The 21,208-nt window shown below is 31.2% G+C and overlaps 1 protein-coding gene across 3 annotated transcripts; it reads right to left on the bottom strand.

Annotated features, from left to right (window-relative positions):
- Positions 1-2,084: 2,084 nt before the first annotated feature.
- LOC105251237 (adenylate cyclase type 2) lies at positions 2,085-19,814 on the bottom strand. Of its 3 annotated transcripts, XM_020027494.2 has the most exons (22): positions 19,330-19,814; positions 15,824-16,471; positions 11,029-11,157; positions 10,425-10,642; positions 9,508-9,655; positions 9,249-9,398; positions 8,442-8,569; positions 8,100-8,347; positions 7,378-7,729; positions 6,783-7,058; positions 6,387-6,563; positions 6,115-6,295; positions 5,933-6,016; positions 5,671-5,754; positions 5,433-5,573; positions 5,247-5,342; positions 5,039-5,162; positions 4,648-4,857; positions 4,032-4,212; positions 3,725-3,860; positions 3,354-3,642; positions 2,085-2,853 (listed from the first exon to the last, which is right to left on the bottom strand). In XM_020027494.2, the coding sequence occupies exons 2-21, from the start codon at positions 15,929-15,931 to the stop codon at positions 3,472-3,474; spliced, it is 3,342 nt and encodes a 1,113-aa protein (XP_019883053.2). In that variant the 5' UTR covers positions 15,932-16,471; positions 19,330-19,814; the 3' UTR covers positions 2,085-2,853; positions 3,354-3,471. The 3 variants fall into 3 exon arrangements, with proteins under 3 accessions (XP_019883053.2, XP_025269697.1, XP_025269696.1); XM_025413912.1 differs by lacking the exons at positions 15,824-16,471; positions 19,330-19,814 and adding an exon at positions 12,356-12,608 and having other exon boundaries at positions 6,783-7,063; positions 7,389-7,729; XM_025413911.1 differs by lacking the exons at positions 15,824-16,471; positions 19,330-19,814 and adding an exon at positions 12,356-12,607.
- Positions 19,815-21,208: the final 1,394 nt, after the last annotated feature.

Raw genomic sequence — 21,208 nt, 5'->3', positions numbered from 1 at the left:
ATATGTAGAGTACGCGTGGAATACGATTCAATGCGATTTAATAAACGGGGTGGTGTATTCAAATAGGAAAATACTTTCGAAAATTTTGTGATTTACCATTGTATAGTATCGAGCAATCACATAAAATTTCTCATGTTTATATTGATACAGGTTGCCTCAAAAATATGTAAATCAGTAATAGGATTTTATCCCCTTTTTATACATATATACATACACTCTGGAGATACAGTCAAATATATGTAGTACACACATTCTTTCCGGATAAAAAATAAATTTAATAAATATTTTTTTTAAATATGCAACGTACAAATTTGTGTGTATATATATACGTGCGTGCGTGCGTGTGTATGTGTGTGTGTCTGTCTGTCTGTGTGTATGTGTACATTAAAATTTACATATGATATTTAAGAAAAAGATATTTATTAAATTTATATATATACTCTAGACAAAATTAACACACAATTTTTTTTATACTTTTTCTTTAAAATTTTTTGTTTAAATATCAGCTTTTAAAGAGAAAGTGAAAAAAATTAACGCAAATTTATATATATATATATATATATATATATATATATATATATATATACATATGTAGAACAAGCATTTTTTTTATTTTTTATTCTGTCGAATATTTATACTGTTCAATAAGACAAAGCTGTGCAGACGCTGCTGATTTGTGTACATATTTAACAATTGTTAATTAACAATTTATTATAAAATATTATAAAATAAGTAAAAAATAATGTTTCCTCTGTTTGACTTAAGCTCTTTAACATAAATAAAAGTTTCTCTATATAGTATTTAGCTAAACAATTGAATATTTATTATCAATTAGAATAAAATAGTATCGAATAAGTTGTTCAATAAATAGAGTGATTCTAAGATATACATTACAACATAGAATCTCATTTCTTCATAATTATTATCCGATTTATTTTTAAATAAGTGTCTAAATCATAAAGTTTTTCATTAATAAAAATAAAAATTACACTAAAGAATTACTACTAAAGAAGAAAATAAATTTGCAATTAAGCTAATTTTTCGCTTTGAATATTAATTAAAGCTTACTTGAAAAATTTAATTTTAAGACAATTCTACATCTATTTCTTAAACCACTAAAAAATCCGCTTCCAGTTTTTTGGTAGCACTATTATACTGATATATATATATATATATATATATATATATATATATATATATATATATTTGAGGCAGCCTGTTATGTGTGTATATATACTACACTTTTTTTTTAAACTACATTTTGATTTCAAAATGATAGTGAAGGCATTCTTTGTTATTGAGATTATATGATTTATGTAAAATAATATTCTAGTTGGAAGTGCCTTTTTCATTAAAATTAATTTTAATCTTGTATTTTTTGGTGCAATGTAATATATCTTATTTTTTGATGTATGACAATATCACGAGTGCTTCTGCAATTTAATTAAATTAAACGAATATACTTGAATTAAAAAAGGAGAAAATGAGAAATGATTAAAGAGTGAGAGTGAAAGAGTGTGAAAGAGAAAGAGAGAGAGAGAGAGAATGAGAGAATGAGAGAAGAGAGGGTGAGTGAAGGAGGCAGAATAATCGATCCGAAACTCTATTAATAAGCGAGGTTCGATTATCCCAATGAATTATCTTGTAATTAATGTTTAATTATTTAATTCTAGACAAATGTTAATGAATTTTATATCGCGATATAAAATAGATGTGCATACTGTGTATGCGATAAGTTTTGTACATTGCCTTATTAAAGAGATTGACCTTTATTAACAATTACATTGGCAATAAAATTTATTATCCCTATAATTATAATTTTATATATCAATAATATATTAATATACCAAACATGTAGTATTTTGATGTTAATTATCCATAAAGATATTGATTTAAGTTTTTTGTGACGTGATATTAGAATTATAATTAAAGGATTTATGAGGTATGAATAAAAATTGAAGCAAATATACAGTAATAAATATTTTATTCAAATCGTTAGATATAATCACATTTTAGTCAATTATTTTTATAATATTTAAAAAATATATATACAAAAGATATTTACAAATAAACAAACGATCGCTTTGTCGTTACTGCATTTGATATAAAAATAAATTATTTTTTTTGCAATCTCGGTTTTGTATTTTTGATACGTAATCGCAATTGTTATGAGTCACAATACTCAAAAAATAGACAAATATAGGAAAAAGAATGCCTTACGGTTTTGTAATACATTTACATTAATATCTTCAAATTTAAAAAATTCGTTTGCTTGAACCATGAAGTGAAAAAAAACTTTCTTTTCATTATATAATTTCTTATTGCGACGTATCGTCATTTATAATCGTTAGAGAGATGTGCATATCTTAGAGAAGACAAATATTAAATTATATCACTTTGCGACTGTATCATTCTGCTTTTGATCTAAGAAAACCAAATTAATGATGGACAAGTTAACGATTTATCATTTTTAGTGAAAGATATTGATTAGTAATTATTATTTGCACGTGTAAAGTAACATGATGCAAAAAAAATACCGTATGCATCTTTCGGAGCTGTACAATGTAATTCTTTTGTATATAATAAAAAAATTGTTAATAATATATATTGATTTCTTTCATCTTTTGATTAGCAGTATGACACGGCGATAAGTGTGGCCGGCGGGAAATAATCATTATCGCGATATATCGAGAGTACAACCTATATAATTGATTTGAGGTATATTTTCTTACATTATTTTATTCTCACGCGTTATCTCTCGCGCTTCTCATTCTTTGGTCTCTCGCACTTTCTTTGGTTTCTCTCCGGTCTTGCTCGCTCAAACATTACAGAGTGTAACTCGTAAGCCGTCTCCTATATGTTCAAACAATACCATCATTTTCATCTTTGTATCGACTATATTTATTTACACTGTAAATATTGATATATTGTATGTAATGTTAAAAATTTATATATGTATATATCTTTACACAGACACACACATATATATATATATATATAAATATTATTCGATATTACATGTAATTATATATATAACTATATAGAATAATTTCTCTATTTTATTGTGTTTTATCTCATTTACTGTGACAATGGATGTTTTTTTTAAAAATAGAATAAAAAAATATATTTGATATATTAAATGATTAGAGATATGAGATTAGAGATGAAGAGATTCATCTTAAAACGATGCGAAACGATGAGACAAGAGATTCATCATAAAAGGATGTTTTCATTGCTACTCACGTTCTTCTTGTGTTAATTCTATTAATTTATAACATATATGTTACAGAAATTCCTTTATATGTAATTACTACTATTGGAATCATTTTAGTTATTTAGAAACAAATACGTACAATAGTATAACAGTAGAGAACGACTGTTCGATTACACCCTGTATGCTTTTTTAGACGATATTTGTCGGGAGATATAGCTTGACCTTTAAAATTAATCTGAATCATCATTCGTTATTTGTCATAAACTAGTGCTCTCTTCCTCCTCAGAATCCGCTTTTTCCAACATTTCCTTCTCATCGATACCCACGAAGTACGTCGTGACTTTTCCTTTTGGTTTCACGTATGTTTCACCACGTAAATGACACTTGACACTCTGTTGTTCCAAGATGGCAGCCGTATCCGCTGTCACCTGAGGAATCGTAATGTAAATTAGCGTACATGATCGATTTCACAAATTTATCTCGTCTCGTAAATGGTAATAAAAATTTTACTTGTATTTTTCCAGGTACTCCAGTGGTGTCCATTCTGGATGCCATATTTACGGCATCGCCCCAAATATCGTACAAGGGTTTTTGAGCTCCCACGACACCGGCCGTTACTTCTCCATGAGAAATTCCGATCCTTAATCTGAAAAATCAGGTAAAGGAAATTTTATATATATTATTGGTAATTCTTTAGGAAATATATAGTTGCCATTTAAGCTCTATACAATATTATTCTCATATCTTAATTAATTTCTCACAATTTTTTACAATTTTGCTCGCCATTTTTTATGTATGCCTGTTTACAATTACTCACTTATATGGTTTTGAAGTGACGAAAGACCTCGCGATCATTTTATCGAGCACGGACATCATTTCTACGGCGAATTGCGCCATCACCTTGACCACATTATCGTTAAAATCATCTTCGCTCTCGGTGCTATGCATCGAATTGCGTCGACTAGCTTCTAATCCACAAGCTGCCATATATGTTGTTCCTGTTATAAAAAATGATAATATAGAGAAAATTTTATAATATTTCTTTTTTTTACATTATTCGCTAGTAGATTTGTAAAATTTACTAAAGTAATTTTTCCATGAAATGAAAGGTTTATGAAATCATTATATTCATACATTTTCATATATATATATATATTTATATTTATATTTATATGATTATATTATATTTGCGTATTAAATAAGCACTCTTTTTAAATAAGTTTTTATTTAGAGTTTTAAATAATAATTAAATAAGATTTAGAACTTATAAATTTAAAGCTATATAAATAACTAATAATAAGTATGCATTTTATTTTAGGCACAGCTTTGATTGATATGATAATGAAAATGTCAAAGTTGTTTTTTAGATCATGTCCCTAAATATTATTCTATTCATCATTTTTTAGGAAATTAATTATTCATAAAACACTCACCAGCAACCTTTATTTTTTCGATACGACACACGAAATAGGGTTCAAAGAGTAATTTGTCGAATTCGCAGATAATCTCATTCAGATCGATAAGAATGTCGCTCTCGTCGATTGACAGCCCTATCAGAGAGGCGAACATTACGGCCACGTTATTGTGAGACTCGTGATAAGGTTCGTTCTCCTCGCTTCGATTCATATTCAAATAAAATTCCGCTAAAATCAAGCGAGTGACGGGATAATTAATCTCGAGTAATTATTTCGAATATCAGATATTATTGTTATACGTTATTTTCATCATGTTAGTCAATATATCGATTGGATATTCGAGAGAAATATATAAATAACTGTATATAATTGTTGAATAATTGAATATTAATTGTTGAAAAAAGCGTACCAACATGTTCCGGTAAAATGTTACGGAGTAGAAGCTTATTGGCATTCCTCGTATGAAACGCTTCATCCTGTTCTTTTGTTAGTTGACGTTTCCATTGATAATCCAGCCTGCTCAGGTACTCTGCCTAAACGAAGATGTTCGTAAAAGTTAACTCATTAACAAATAACGGCAGAAAGATTCCACACAAATGTGATTTTGGGAAATTCACCTGACGATCAATAAGATGTAAAGAAAATGTGAGAAACACCACGGTCAATATATGAGCTAGTCTCGGGTCCAAAGAAGGATTCCACGTGTCGCTCAACTGAAGAATATGTGTAAAATACATTTTATTTTGTACGTTTTAAAGAAAAACAAGATTATTTTTATTTAAAAAAAAATACGCATAACATACCTGAAATATAGATCGATGCACCCAAACATTCCATGCATAAAAGACTACCACGCAGATACCTATCATGAATTTCAAAGCATAGTGGACTCTCAGAAAAAGGAAACTCGTGAGGATTGCCAACGAGCATGTTTCTGTCATTTGCTATAAAAAAGGAATTAATAGTAACATCAAAATCGTTGAGACAAAAAAATTTCATGTGAATGAAATTCTGCACCGTGTACCTACTAAATAATCTTACCCAAGGTGTAGCCATGCACTCTAAATTGGAGGCGCCAATTTCCACGCTGGATGTTATATTATTGTTTACATTGTTACATTCGAACTGAAAAAAATTTTGATATTTTTCATTACGTTAGAAAAAAGTTTTCTTCTTTCTAATTTATAATTAAAAAGCAATTACTTTAACGATCTTATATCGCAGAGAAAGAAAAGCTAAATTCGCAAAGCATGCAAAATAATCGGTAGAAAAATAAAAAAAATAATTGGAGAAAAGTTCTTACAATCAAGTCAAACATGGCGCATGCCGCCAACATTATCGTGATTATCAGGTACAAGATTGTTCTCAAAAGGGCGCTCCATACGACCTGCATCAAATTAAAATAAATAGAAAAAATGACGTTGAATGATAAAATATATATATAGTAAAGATAAACGCAAGAGGTAATATAAATAATATATTCACCTTTACGCTTGTTTGGTAAAAGAAATATAGCAATTTATTCCGTGGATGCGGAACGTTTCCTTCGTGTTCGTCGTGTGGATCCTTCCAACGATTCCATACAAAGTGCATCCACGTGAGAGGTATTAAAATGATCAGAAACATCATTACTGATGAGTAACTGGCAATTATTCTCAGATTCCACCTGAAAGTTTAATGAAACTTTTGTAATTATTACATTTTTTTTACATTGATGACATTTACAATTATCAGACTGATATTTGTGATATATGTACTGGGAGTGCATAAGCGTGGGTACGAGATAAATGAATCCCATGAAGAGTAGCACAAAGGCAGAACAGCCTATGTAAAACTTGAAAAGAGGATCCGGTTCACGCAGAAATGGAATCTCCCAACTCCATTGCCGGAATGTCAGGATAAGTGGATTTATATGCTTCCAGTTGCTCCATTGTCTAGAAAAATGAAAAAGATTGAATTATTATAATAAATATTATTTTAATTTATATGCAGATTAATATTTTTATTCTTTAAAGATAATTTTGCTTGACTTTTAAAGATGTATGTTGAATTTATTTTCCAATAAAAAAAATTCAAAGATCAAATCTTCAAACATGAAAAAAAATTTAATGGATGTTTCTCTTTATTAAAATACAAAATTGTAAAAAACTTACTCCCATTTATTGAGAGGCATTTGATTAATAGCGTTCTCCATCTCGGCGTCTGCCGCTTTCAACATTAGATGATAATCTCGCAAGCAGGAATCCATGAAGTGCGTTCTTCGTCTATAAGTGCTCGCGAAAACGTCCGCCTGATTGTTTGTTAATTTCACCCTAGAAGCGTTGCTGATAATGTTGTTGCAGCGCCCATTGTAGTACTTGATGTAATGTTTAGGCGTAGGATACGACAGAATCGGCGAGTCCGAACTAATGACCTTCAAACTGTTCTCGCTGTTCTGCAACAAAGTTCGTCTGTCAACGATGCGAAACTCAATGGGAATTTGCTCGACTAAAGGACAATGTGAAAAATCAGTGGCGTAGGAGTATTCACTCAAGATTAAATGTTTGATTTTTTATAACATGTAGGATCTACGAAGCGTATAACGATTGCAAGAGAAAACAAACTATATAATCATTAGAAAAATTATTATTAAAAATTTTTTATTATTATTATAAATTAAAAATTTATTATTAAAAATGATTTAAACTGACTTAAGACGACGTTATAGATACGAATTATCATTTTCCTACGCCACTGGGAGACACGCACCGCGTCGGTACCGGTATTTTCGACGAGATCGGTGTGATGAGGTAGCTGCGTATTCCGTATTTTCGCAGGACTTCGTCGTCCAATCTTTCGACCGGGACGTAATTGTAATCGCTCACGTTAACGAGATCCAGCGTTTGCTGAGTCACGTGCACCTTGCCGGGTTTTCCAGTTTGCTCCATTTTGTTCGCTATCACCACATCGCGCGACCAAACGTCGTACTGCCATTTATTTGTGCCCAGAATTCCGGATATTATGTTGCCCGAGTGCACGCCGATCCTCATGTTCACGTCGACACCGCTCTCGCGATAGACTCTCGCTCTGACCTCGTTGATGATTTTTATCATATCGAGGCCTATCACAAAAAATAATATTTAATTACATTTAATAAATATTTAATTAATATTTAAATATTTTTAATAAAGGAAATCTCTCTCTTATATGTCCTGATTATTATAATATATTTAATTATTATAATATATTATAATAATTAAATTATAAATTATAAAATAATAATTATATTATAATAATTAAATAATAATATATTTAATTATTATAATATATTATAATAATTAACATGTACACATATTTTAGGAGCATCTTCGAAATCCATTCCATTCATGCACAAAGAGGTCTTGGAAACTTGGAATCTTGGACTTTATCAGGCATCTACATCACCCTACCTTTCACGAGATGATATGAAACGTAAATAAATTGTTATTTACCGAGATCAACGCAGCTTTTGGCATGTTGGGAATTCGGCGTAGGCACGCCGCTCACGCAGTAATAACAGTCGCCCAAAAATTTGATTCTCAACACGTTATGTTTTTCCGATGCCTCATCGAAGCTACCGAACAAGTCGTTCAGCGTATCCACGAGTTTTCGTATCGGCAACGTTACGGTAAGTCCAGAGAAATTCACCACGTCCGCGTACAAGATGCTCACATTGTTGTGCGTCTCTACGCATAGATCGCTAAAAGCAGGATGATTAATTTAATCATTTCCTGTGATTAATTAATAATCATATAATTGAAAATCTCATTTTGTCTCATGAAAGTAACATGTACCTGCCATGAGGCCTGCCTTTCGGCGCAGGACTTTTCTTGTGCTCCTCTATGAACTTGAAAATATCTCTAAAATCTTTTTTTATTTTCGCCACTATATGTTGCGGCAATATACTGCGTGTCAATTGTTCCTGAAAATGTCGCGTTATTATTCTGAACTCTCGATAAAACCCCGACTTTTCTTAAATCTCAATTTAAAATTCCCGTAATTTTAATTTTTCTTATTATTAATATATCTTCGAAATTTTTAGAAATTTTTGTCTTTTTATTTTTCATAGACATAGAAATATCACAGAGCAAAACATAGTGTCCGTGTTCAAAAAATTAAATTACAAAAGACAAAAAGAATTTATTTTCAGTGTGCTTACAACAGTCTATTTAAAGCTTACATGTCTAGCATCGGGAATTTTTAGTGTCTGAAATTTTCATGTCTTTATTTTTCATGGACGTAGAAATATCACAGTAAAGCATAGTGTGTCCATGTTCAGAGAATTAAAGTGCAAAAGGAATTCACAATGTGCTTACAGCTGTCTGCTTAAACGAGCTTACGTGCCTAGCATCATGAATTCATGTCTTACACATTCCCCATACGAAGTACTGTTTAGATTTGACGTGCGTATTTTATTACTATTATACTACTTCCATTAAAGTTAGGAATCTTTTTAAAAGATTTAAAAAAAAATCTTTCTTTCTAAATAAAAAATGTATTAAAACTAAAATTATTTTTAATCAAAAAAATTCTTGCAAAATATTTTTTACTTGGCAAATATGATAAATCTACTCCAATCCAATTTATTAATCTAGACCTACTTCTTGATCCTTTTCATAGTTAAGTCTGAGCGTAGATTCGACACACTTTCGGCGATCTAGAAAAGAGCGTCTGATGACGACCTCGTTCATGAACCTGAAGTAAAGTCCCAGGCCATTTATGCACACAAAGTATATTGCATCACTGATAATCTGTAGGTGAGAAAAAGAAAAAAAAGGATTATATTCTTTTCTATACTTATTTCGCGTCAATCTCGCGGATTATATCAGGCAGTTACGCCGCTATCGGTAGCGAGCTTACCTTGTGATCGGTGTTGCTGTAGGTGACTAACGACAAGGTCACCAAGTAACATATGGTGGCGGTAAGGCCGAGCACGAAAGCATGTGAATTCTTCGTGATCGGCAGAAACACATAACAAGCGAGAAGCGCGTGTGTCGCGTATGCCGGTCTAAAAAGTGAAATATGTATAGATGTTATATGTATATAGCAGTACATATGTGGTTGCAAATTCGCAGATCTGTGCTTATTAATGAAAATTAAAAGAGCTAAAATGTAATCGCGCTATTGCATGGAGAGATTTTTAAATGCAATCGCGAAACTGTAGACCATGTACGCATCAAGGATAATTGAAATCTTTATACTTCGCATTCTTCTGTTGTTGAAAAACCTGTTAGATATCTTACATTGCAAAATAATGTTTTGCTAACAAATTATTACATGTCGTAACGTTTTACAGCAAATTATGTAAATTGCGCTTTTTCAGAAAAATTTTCTTACGTTTGCTATGTTTGCTATGTTTGCTATGTTTCTTAATTTTTAAAATTTTTTAGCTTGTCATAATTGCAAATACAAAAATACGTTGCGTAATTGTCAGTCACATGATGCGCAAAACTTTATTCTAAAAATATCTCATTTATGTCGATAATGGTTATTTTGCGCCATATACTCGATTAGAGATGATATCAACTCTTGTAGTATCAGCCGTTTTTTCCTCTAAATAACGAAATTAAAAAAAGAATACATTTATTTTTATCAGTGATAAATATTTATACGCTTAGACGGACAATTATCGCGGAATAATTTCGATAAACTGTTCGTTAAAGAGGTAACTATCATTAGGAAGTCTCCATTGAAGGTTAATGCTACAGTAACGATAATAATCAAATGCGAGACCTTGCACAATTATTTGCTCACTTCGCAAGTTGAGTTATCAGTACCTTATCGGAATACCTTCGGGATAGGTGAAGGTATAATACAGAGGAATTGCTAGGTCAGCGGCGACCAAGAGCACAACGATCAGCCAGGAAAGCATGATTGGCAAATAAGTGTTTTTGGCGATGATTTTCGATCTGAATGACAAGGCGATCATGGGACAAAGCAGAGCGCCTACGATACAGTAAACTACGATGTCCGGCCAACATTCCTCATTAATGACCTAAATACAAAGAGAAGAAGTACAAACATCTGTCTCTTAATCATGTTATTGTTATAGATTCCCAAGATTCCTACTTAAATACTTGTAATCTTCTTAAAATCTTGTATACTTGTAAGCTTTTTAAAACCCACATCGCAGAATAAATAATAATAAATATAAATATAAATAATATTAATAATAATAATAAGAATAAATATAAATAATATTAATAATTATTACAATAAAAAAAATATAAAAATAATATTACTATTTTTTTTCTTAGTCTCTTATTAATTGATTGTTCATTCGTCTGATTTTCCGATTACTTGTGTTACTTGAAGACTCATATACATTTATAATATTGCCAGATATATATAGAATACTATATCTTAAGTAAATAAACTTACCATGAGAATCAAACAATATATGAATCCAAGCACCAGTTGCAGCAAAATGAATATTGAGAGATAACCATATTGTAATCGCCTTTGATAGATCGTATATAGCTTTTCTAGGCTCTTGTACTTGAATTGTTTCTGAAAGTGAAAGTTTGCATGAGATTGTAATCGATTCGCCATCGAATCGGCAAATTATTATAGATAACCGATGTTCCAGATATTCGCACATGAGACACGAAAAAGTGCTTATTGCGGCAAAACTATACAATCGTTAATCTTGTAGACATTTTAGTGATTTAATAAAAAATTGAAGAGACGTGTACTATTAGCGAAATTTTATTTTTCAAAGAAACTTTTAAAGCACTTGTTAATTTTAATAAGATGTAATCCATTCGTAATAATTCATATGTAATTCTCTAATTTAATTTTTAATTTTTAGATTAAAAAAGAACTCCATTTTCAAAACGATATATGGACACCTTTTCTCATTCGTATTATATAATAATTCAACACAAATCTTTACAGTAATTCATCATATAGTTTATTTTCCAATTAAATGCAAAAATAATAAATCAAAAAACCATGCACATATTCATTAACAATCGATTTGATAAACAGTATCTTTGCTCTTCATTTCAAAAGTTGAGTTATAAATTTATCAGAGTATATGCACTCTGTTATCGTTCCATAACGTTGAGACATCAGTCAATATAGATTATGAGAATGGATAACATTGTCATTGTGTGAAACAACGTTGCAACTCGTCTCGAGCGAGCATGGATTTTGGTTCGAAGGAAACGAGCAAATCCGTCTAAGAATCGTTTTTTTGCATTTCGTCCATGACGGAGACTTTTATTATACATTTTGTTCCGTGATCCATGAATCAATGATTACGTCAGGACTCCAATTTAGTGAATGACTCCATGCCATCAGAGAGAACAAGAGATGTCCTTTTATATCGGAGCAAGAATCTCCTTTTATATCAGAACAGCGTTATTTTAATTGATGCAAGACTTTTAAATATATAAGAATACATCGAGTTTACATCATCTTTTATATTACACTTTTAGTGCCCGATGGATTTTCGTATCAAAACATTTATGAAACACAGTATGAAACAAATCATACAATAAATTACGAATAGAGAATATTGTACAGTCTCTTATGATATACGAGAATCTGTCGTTTTTTATTCTCTTCAATATCCAGAAAGCATCTTCTGCTCCAACGCGTTGGATTAATTTTCTTTTCAGAATGTGTCATACAACGATGAAAATGGCTTTAATAGTCGATTAATCAACTGATCAATTGAATTAATGACTTGTCATTCATTTACTCTCATCACTTTTATCTCACGTAAGTTTTCACGAGATGACGCGCACCACAAATTGACATTCGCAACGTGTCGCGAAGATTGAACTTTCGACTTGCAACCCTTTACATGCACAGAAGAGAAGATTGCTGCGTCTTTCTCGGCATTTCCGCCTGCACGACGGTCGTTGGCGTTCTGATAATCGCATGTGTACGTGGCGCGTGGCATAAATTACACAACTAGGCTCGTAAAAAAGATAAACCACATCCGTCATGAGTTGCAGTCCCACTTACTTTAGCATGCACTATGGAATGCACCACAAGCTCCCGTTGGATCTGTGCGCCTCGAGCTATTAAAGTGCTGGGATTATGGCCGGGATCACTTCTACGTTGCATGTAATGCCATAGCAAGATGCATTCGCATAATTCTTCGCTATGTGATACATTCATATCTCTTCAATAAATTCAATTCTTTGATATTTGGAGGAAACGTAATTTTAATAATTTGCGCAGAAAAATCGACTGTTATATAATTTATATACAATAATTAATCTTAATAATTATCTCAATAAAAATTTCTTTCATTTGACGATTTATCTTATGTAATAAATTTGGAAGCAACAGTGAAAATACTCTTCCTGAAATATTGACTATTACATTTTCGCAGCAATAATTCAGAATTAATTAATATTTCTGAGTTAAGAATCTTTTATCTTAAGAGTTTAATGTTAGGCACTGCTGAGTATTGAATATTGAGTCGCCGAGCCCCAGTATTGAATGTGGACTATTGAATGCTGACAAGATATATGTGATGTCTAAAAAATATCCTTGCTTTATTTATTGAAAAATATTCGTAAGGAAATATTCATAGGAACAACTAAAGAATGCTGCATCGAGTAGCGATTAAAAAACAATTAATTATGTTCTAAACAAAACGTCACAAATGCCACAAATTAAAAATTTATAGGTACACACACACAAATAAAATATTTTCTTTGGAAAAATTTCATACATCTTTGTCTCGTTAGAATTTATCAACCTACTTTTTAATCATATAAATTTAAAATTTATTCAAAATGCTTAACTATCTTTTTCTTTGATAAATCTGAAAACAAAAATCTTGAAAAGTCTCTTATTTAAAGTTTTTTCCAATATATATCTTGTAATAAAATAAAATGAATATTATTGTTATTTCAACAAAGTATTGAACGCAGAATTTTAGAAAGGTATCTGCATCGTGATAAAATTTCCTTACATAATTATTTCGAGATATTTTGTGCATTATTGATCACCAAGCGTACATTAAATTTATCGTTATTCTGGCAATTAACGATATTCAGATAATGCGTACGCACAGCATTTATTATCGGAGCCTAGATTCACGAAAGAGGTAGAATGCCTCTGCTTTCGCTTGCGGATACTCACGTGTCACTGGCCGAAATTTACACTACGATTCGAAGCAAAGTGTGACTTTTCGCGATACGACCACACCCGCCGAAAAATTACGTCCGTCTAAAGTGCAATTAGGCAAGGTGCGCTTAAAAGCACCTCCACTTGCAGCCGGCAGCAGCAGCAGCAACAGCCCGGGGGAAACGTGCTTCCGTACTTTCGTCTCGCGCGTGCGTTTTGCCCGCTCGTTGCCGTTCGCAGCTCGGCGAATCTCGCCTTCTCTCTCTCTCTCTTGTTTCGCTGAATATTGATCTTCAATCTCAAATTCGCACAGCAGGTCTCCTTTCGTTCTTTCTGTCTCTCTCTCTCTCTCATTCTTTTTAATTCGTTTCTCGCTCTATATATCTCAATTTTGTCCGTCATTCCTCTTTTTTTTTTGTCTCTTCGAAATATTAAGGACAATAGTATTGGTTCATTGGTTACTATCATATTGAACAATAATAATATTAGATCAAATGTGAAGATGCTTTCTATAGATGCATCTAAGTATTGAGAGAATTAATTGTGTTAGATATTTTTTAATCACTCCCCTCGTCAGCTTTCGAGCTATCGAGCTTTGATTACGACTATAAAGGATCGAACTGTTGTGAGATAAATTAGAAAAATGATAAAATTTTCTTTCTAGTTTAGAATAGTGCAATTTCATGCAAAATTTTATACGATTTGGAATAATCCACTATAATTTGAAGGGTATAATTTTTTAAATAATCCTAAGATGGTTTATAACAAATTAAAAATAAAAAGTGTTCCAATAAAGATAGATAAATATATATTAAAAAATCGATATTAAATCGAATCGTTAGAATGAAAAGAGAAATGTGTGAAAATTTCAGCTGGACTTACCAGTGACAAGTTTATGACAAAGAACCTGCACGCCACAATTGAATGGATTAAAATGAAGAACGCACATCGGTAATCGAACCATTTTTTTTCTAAAACTTTATCGGATGCTGCTACTGATACGCGTGCTGATAACACGGTAAATAACTTGAAATCGCACATGAAGAGATTAGGCTGCTATTTTTTATACAAGTGAAAAAAAGGTAAATAGAAGAATCTCTTCCGGTTTTGCATTAATTTCTTCGAGTTTGCGTTCGTGCAAATGTTATATGTAATATCTTTCGGTCATACAGATAAATCAATCGCAGAACCGTCGATAAGATGCACTTTCAAAGAATTCTTTTCTCTGTTTCTCTCTCTTTCTCTTATTCTCTTTCTTACTCTGCTTAGCGAATCATTCTCTCCTGATAGTAACTTCGCGTTAAAAATTTTCCTGTAATCTTATTTTCTTCGCATACCTTGTCAGGTGGATTTAATTTTCTTGATCTGTTTTGTAATTATATCTGTTTTATAATTATACTCGTTGATGTTAAAAATTGAATTACCAATATTCAATATCAATTGAATTATTCAATATATTAAATGTTGCCAAAACATTTTGTATATTTTTAGTTAATACAAAAGACAGGATTTTTTGATAGTTCGAATTTTTAATTCAAAATTGAAATATACGCTGCTGATAAAATTGAGATATATGCTGCAATTTTTTGCAATTGGTATTTATATATCTCAAAAAGTTTTATAATATGCTTTTTAAGTTTTATAATAAGCTCTAATAGTCTTGGAAAAAATTCATAGCTAAGTATATTCCAGATATATTTGTAGAAAATTTAAATACTTTCTCTCTAAAATATTCAATTGATTTAAAAAGTTTTAAGATGTAATGTATAATGTAATATGCAAAGCTCCGGTTGTTCAAACATTTTTTGAAGAAATCATTTAAAATATTACGATGTTCTCGGCATAAAAAGTAATATAATCCGAATTCTTAATTATAACAAATAAAAGTAATATTTAGCCAATAAATTGTAATGGAGAGATAAATAACAAATTGATAGCGTGCAAGGAATAAAAAAATAAAATAAATAAGGGCATTGGAATTTATCCTCATATACATATATATTGTTCACATATATATATTGTTCACATGTGTTTACTTTCTAAACGTTCACCAGTTAAAACAGATAATTAATCAATTACTTACCCTCAGACTAGACCACGTCCATTCGTCGAAGCTGTTGGGGGAGATGATACGACCATCGTCGGTTTGCAGAGAGCTCAATGACACTCGGGTCACCAGTTCCATGTCCATCTTCGCTCCGTTGCGGTCTCACGTGCCGATTTCAAATCATTCCTCGATTACAATTATAATATGATGACAACGGCGATGACGGCGGCAGCGAATTCGCGGCTGTTGTACTCATCGCGGCGACAGATCCGCGAGAAGACTGATCGCATGAATGGCAATCGAAAAGTGAATCACCCCGTGCACTACCTGTGCCGATTCTCCGTGATGGTCGCGCCAAGTCAAACTGACGCTTTATCGTGATAAGGGAAATGGGCCACTCGAAACACTCCCTCTGACTGATTACCTCGTCTTTTTTTCTCTTTCTCTCTCTTTCTGTCTCCCTTTCGTTTCAATCAACTATAATGCACACTCGTGATTTTTTTATGCCTGCAAAGTCTGCCTGGTGCACAGCATGGCATCGATTGTGGGTGATAAAGCGACGAGGCAGATAGAGAAGATCGAGACGGTTCTCGACAGTTTCTTCGTTGTCAGGAAAATTGAGATTCTCGTGGCAGGTAAATGGAATATAATTTTAAGTGTTTTTTTCGAAGAATTCACGGATATCTGAAAGAACAATACCAACAAATGTCTCGATAATAACGTAATTGAAAACATGTATTCGCCGGCATTCCAGAGAGGTTTGCGTTTCTCATTAGAGTCATTGCAAAATTCCCTCTGCGTCGAGAAATATCGATCGTAATTATGTTCCAATGCGCACATTCTAATTATCCTTTCTTTTAATGAATGAGTAGATAAGAATCTGCAAAACTCGGTGGTAGCTTTCGCCTTTTTATTTTTCTTATGCAAGTAGTGTTAAACAAAATATAACAAAATACAACTCAATATCAAGCAGCAATATTCTGGAATATTTTTTCTATTTGAATATAATTTTTTCAAAATTAATCTAAGAAGTAATCGAATTTAATCGAATTTATTGCAGTTAAAGCTTAATTCATCTCCTCCCTTTCTTCCCTCTTGAAAATAGAATTGTTAAATATTATAGTTCATATACTTGGTGTACTCCAAAGACATAGTTATCGATTGCAGGAAAGAACAGTGAAAATATTGCTTTGGAAAAAAGTACACGTTTAAAATTTCTTATACAGAAAATTGTTACAAATAATTATACTTACACATTAACTGTGATATATTAAACTATATAAAATACATTTATTAAAATAAATTTATCTTTATTCTATCATATGAATATATGCAAACAATTATATTAAAACAATAGTTTTAATAGAAATGTAAAATTGTGCTTTCAAATATTCTGTACAATAAAATATACAACCATTTAAAATATGCTTTTTAAACAATATTTGTTTATACATTCTTTTTACAGATATTTGAATTAATTTATCGAGCAAATCGCGGAAGCGTTTGATAGGAATTCTCTGATATCTATTTTTGTGATTCTCATATGTTGCTTTTTTCACCTTTATAAAAGCTTCAAGAGATAGCCGAAATTGATCGACAAATTAGGTAGATATTTTTGCCAGCCGATAACACACGTATGGCTTTTGTAGAATTACGAAGCACTTTATTCTACCGAGGCTATTAAGGATTAAAATAAATTGCGTACAATGATTTCTTCCTAGAATATTTCGTAAAATACTCTCTTTCGCTTATTATCATATTAATAACTTTTTTATAAAATTATCCCTTTCATTTTATATTTCAACACAACGTTTTAAGCCAAATTTTTCTAATTATAGAGATTATTTAATTACAAAAATTATTTTAATAGATTAATTATTAATAATAGAAAAATTAATAATGAAAAAATTATTTTAATAAATTTACAAAGATTTCAAACTGTGAATTAATCGTTGATATCGTATGTGTCGAGATCGATGTCATATCTAATATTTGGATCAGATTATTGTTTAAATGCATATTTGTCACTTAATCGTATATTAGCAGATACTAAGCAAATTACATAATTTTATTACGTAATTTCATTACGATAATACAAGGCGCGCTTCTGATATAGCTGACAGTTAGTACACCGTAGAAAAAGTGAAATCTACAAACGAGTCGAGGAAATATTTTCATTCCCAGTTATGCCACACTGCGGTGGAACATTTTTCACCTAGTCACCACGAACCTTTTCATTGTCCGTGCGACGAGACTTTCTCTGCCATATTCACGCTCGGTGCATCTTTTACTATTTACAGTGTAACATGTCTTCAAAAATAATCGCATGATAGCCCATATCGAAAACGATTTACGGTCGATTATTAAGCGTGATTGCCAAGATTGGCCGATAAACAATAATAATAGAGTCTTAAACATTGATACTCTAATACTTTTTCTGATAGCTTTTATTGAAAAGATATAAAGATGCAGTGATGATGTTTGTAATCGTATAATAATGCATGTGTGATTTTGGCAAGTCAGAGAGATTGGCAACACAATGGGCCTTGGTTAGTTTTTGAAATGCGATGATTAATTTAATGTTAATAGCTCCGTGTGTAATAATGCTTGGTTTATATAATGGTACGTATGTATATGTGTAATCTTTTTTTGGCAATCACGCTTCGGACGTCAGCAACGATAACTTTCGAGCTCTGTTAATTACATCCTGTCATTTTCAATCCTTCCGGATCAACCAAATCGAGTGGCATTTAATGATTTAAATGATTAGCGGACGATTAATGTCTGTTCGAAAAAGGATGTGTTTAATGGGTCGTTTTGTCGACGACGAAACGGTAGGAATAACTATTAAAATTATCAATCGGTTATCGCGGCTATATCGGTTATATGATTCAATCGAAATGAATTCCCAGCTACATGCCAAGCGTCCATAAGCGCCTTATTGATTTATTTTCATTGAAAGCTTTACTCAATTAATCACCAAATACACATTCATTAGTGTTACGTACATGATAGAGGCCTAATAAAGTGCTTGATAGATGAGTATTAATAACTTTGTCAGGCAATACATTACAATTACCTTTTGTAGTGCAAATAAACACCTTCTAACTTTTAACTCATTTTTACAAACAATTTTTAACAATTTTTAATTGATAATAAGAAATTAGAAGGCACATTTTTCGCATTTTAGAAAATGCTTATAGCTTATCGTTAATCAATAGAGATAATATATATATCTATCAAGGAATATATATACAACACACACATCTATACATACATATGTATAATCTCTATTTTTTGTATATATAATATATATAAAAAATTAAAAAATTACGATAAATCATGACTTCTTTCGATAACATTTTTGTATTGACTTTTAATTCAGAGAGCTCATTATTAAAATTAAAATCACAGATTTTTCTCTATATCTTGATTAGAAACAACAATATTCTAAATAATTAATTTTTTAATTTACGCAATTATCAATAAATCGGCTTTCGTCAACAATCATGCTGACAAGCTTCGCTTTCCTCAACACCTACCTTAATTAATCGGCTCTTCCTCCAGTTCAGGATGAAAAGTCAGCCAGCTAACGATTTCCGATTCGCCGATAGACCTCGAGGTACACAATGATTCTTCCAACAAAAGTTACACGTTTATTCGGAGGCGCGCACGGAAACTCGTCGGCGTGTTTCCCGCAATAAACTACTTTCATCCACGAGAGAGAGACCACTTTCCACTGCCGATATCGCCGTAGCTCGACAGGTGCGACGATGAACGGGTCGTACACCTACGGTTCCTTTTCGATTCGAGTCATGATGGAGGCCCCAAGGCCGTCCCGCGCCGGCATTTCGTCTCGGCACGCACGCAACAATATTGCACTCTGTATCGAAGATTCAATGACACTTTTTTACGACTTCCGCCGCGCTGTTTTGTTCGGAAGGTCGGAGGGTCGTTGCGCGGAAATCCGTTCGCAATCACGATTCTTCTGAGAGAGCTATTCTGCAATGATCGCGCGATCTTGAAAACATAGAGCACCTCAATCAATCGCCTTTATGATAATTTATAGGTATTATACATAATTGTGATGTAGAATTTCATTAAATCATAATTTTTCTCTAATTAAAAATCTCACAAATTGATAAGATAAATAGATGACATTTTTTAATCAATCGATTATTGATTTATTAATCATAATTGTAAGAATTACGTTGTTAAATAATTTCGTTGTTTCAATCAAACATCAAGAAATCAGAGATAGTAATAGTATTTAAAATTGAAAATAAAAAATATTATAAAAATAAATTTAAAAAAAAAAATATAAAATTATAAAATTTGAAAATAAAAAAATCTCTTTATATTGAACATAAGATTAAATCCTTGAAGAAAGTATTCAAAATATCTGTTAAATGATATAGATATTTGAAGAAGCGACCTCTTAATTGCTTTAAACAAGTATTACGAATAAAAGATGGCAAATGTTTGCGAGACCTTTATTTTAAGAATAAACTGTTAGATGTTAATTTTCATTCATGCGTAAAATTCCATATTTGATCGAATGATAGATTCCGAGGTTTGTGTGAATTTGTCACGTAGAGAATAATGTTAATAACGAAATCGTCAAACGAAACCATGGTCAGGTGCCACGTGAAATTTTTACACATCTGCTGTCAATTTTCACAGCCGTGTGATTTTTCGTGTAGAAAGAAGTTAGGCTGACCTCGATTATTACGGTGTTAATTGCAGGAGTCTGACAATATCACCGATTTTGCATGCATATGACAATTATAATAATGTATAATCAGTTTGCCTCTTGGCACGATAAGAAAGTTGTAAATATATATTCAATATTATGCAAGACAAATCTATCATGTGAAATTTTTCAAAGTTATTTAAAATATCATAAAAAATCTTTTTATCTTTAAATTGTTTTCATTGCATGCAAAAATTTTATTTGCATATTTGTATACGTGTATATAACTTGTATAAAACGATCAACAGCTAAATCGATTAAAACAATTATGCGTAAAAATATTATTTCAAGTATAACATAATGTTTTACGAATGGAAAATTATCATCGTGTTTAATTTAAAAACGAGTCAATTAATAATCCAATTAAATCTTTTAAAAAACAAAATATATAAAATCGTTTCAAGGTCTAAAATTATAATAATTTAATTGTATGTGTGATTATTATAATTTAATTGTATGATGTAATTATTCTAGAAATCTGATGCTAATTCTGTATAACTTCGAGTATTTCTACGTATAAAATATTACACAACACACACGTACACAGACACACCTTTTTTAGAACATCCTGTATACGATTCTTGACTTGATGATGAATTGGATTCGTAATCATATATTTATTTACAGATGACTCAATATTTTATTCGATATTTTATTGAATGAAATAT

Source organism: Camponotus floridanus, unplaced genomic scaffold (genome assembly GCF_003227725.1).
Source record: "Camponotus floridanus strain SB8 unplaced genomic scaffold, Cflo_v7.5 scaffold71, whole genome shotgun sequence".
Classification (NCBI taxonomy): Eukaryota; Metazoa; Arthropoda; class Insecta; order Hymenoptera; family Formicidae; genus Camponotus; species Camponotus floridanus.
Note: the sequence above shows the minus strand (reverse complement) of the source record. Positions and strands in the feature narration are given on the sequence as shown.

Bases quoted from the DNA above. Each gene is read 5' to 3' on its own strand.
- LOC105251237 (XM_025413911.1), bottom strand. From the start codon at position 12,559: ATGCCACGCGCCACGTACACATGCGATTATCAGAACGCCAACGACCGT. The intron at 11,158-12,355 runs GTAAATGAATGA...TTTCACTTTCAG, and splicing joins GTGAGATAAAAGTGATGAGA to AAACAATTCAAGTACAAGAG. The intron at 7,059-7,377 runs GTGCGTGTCTCC...GTTGCAGAACAG, and splicing joins AAAATACCGGTACCGACGCG to CGAGAACAGTTTGAAGGTCA.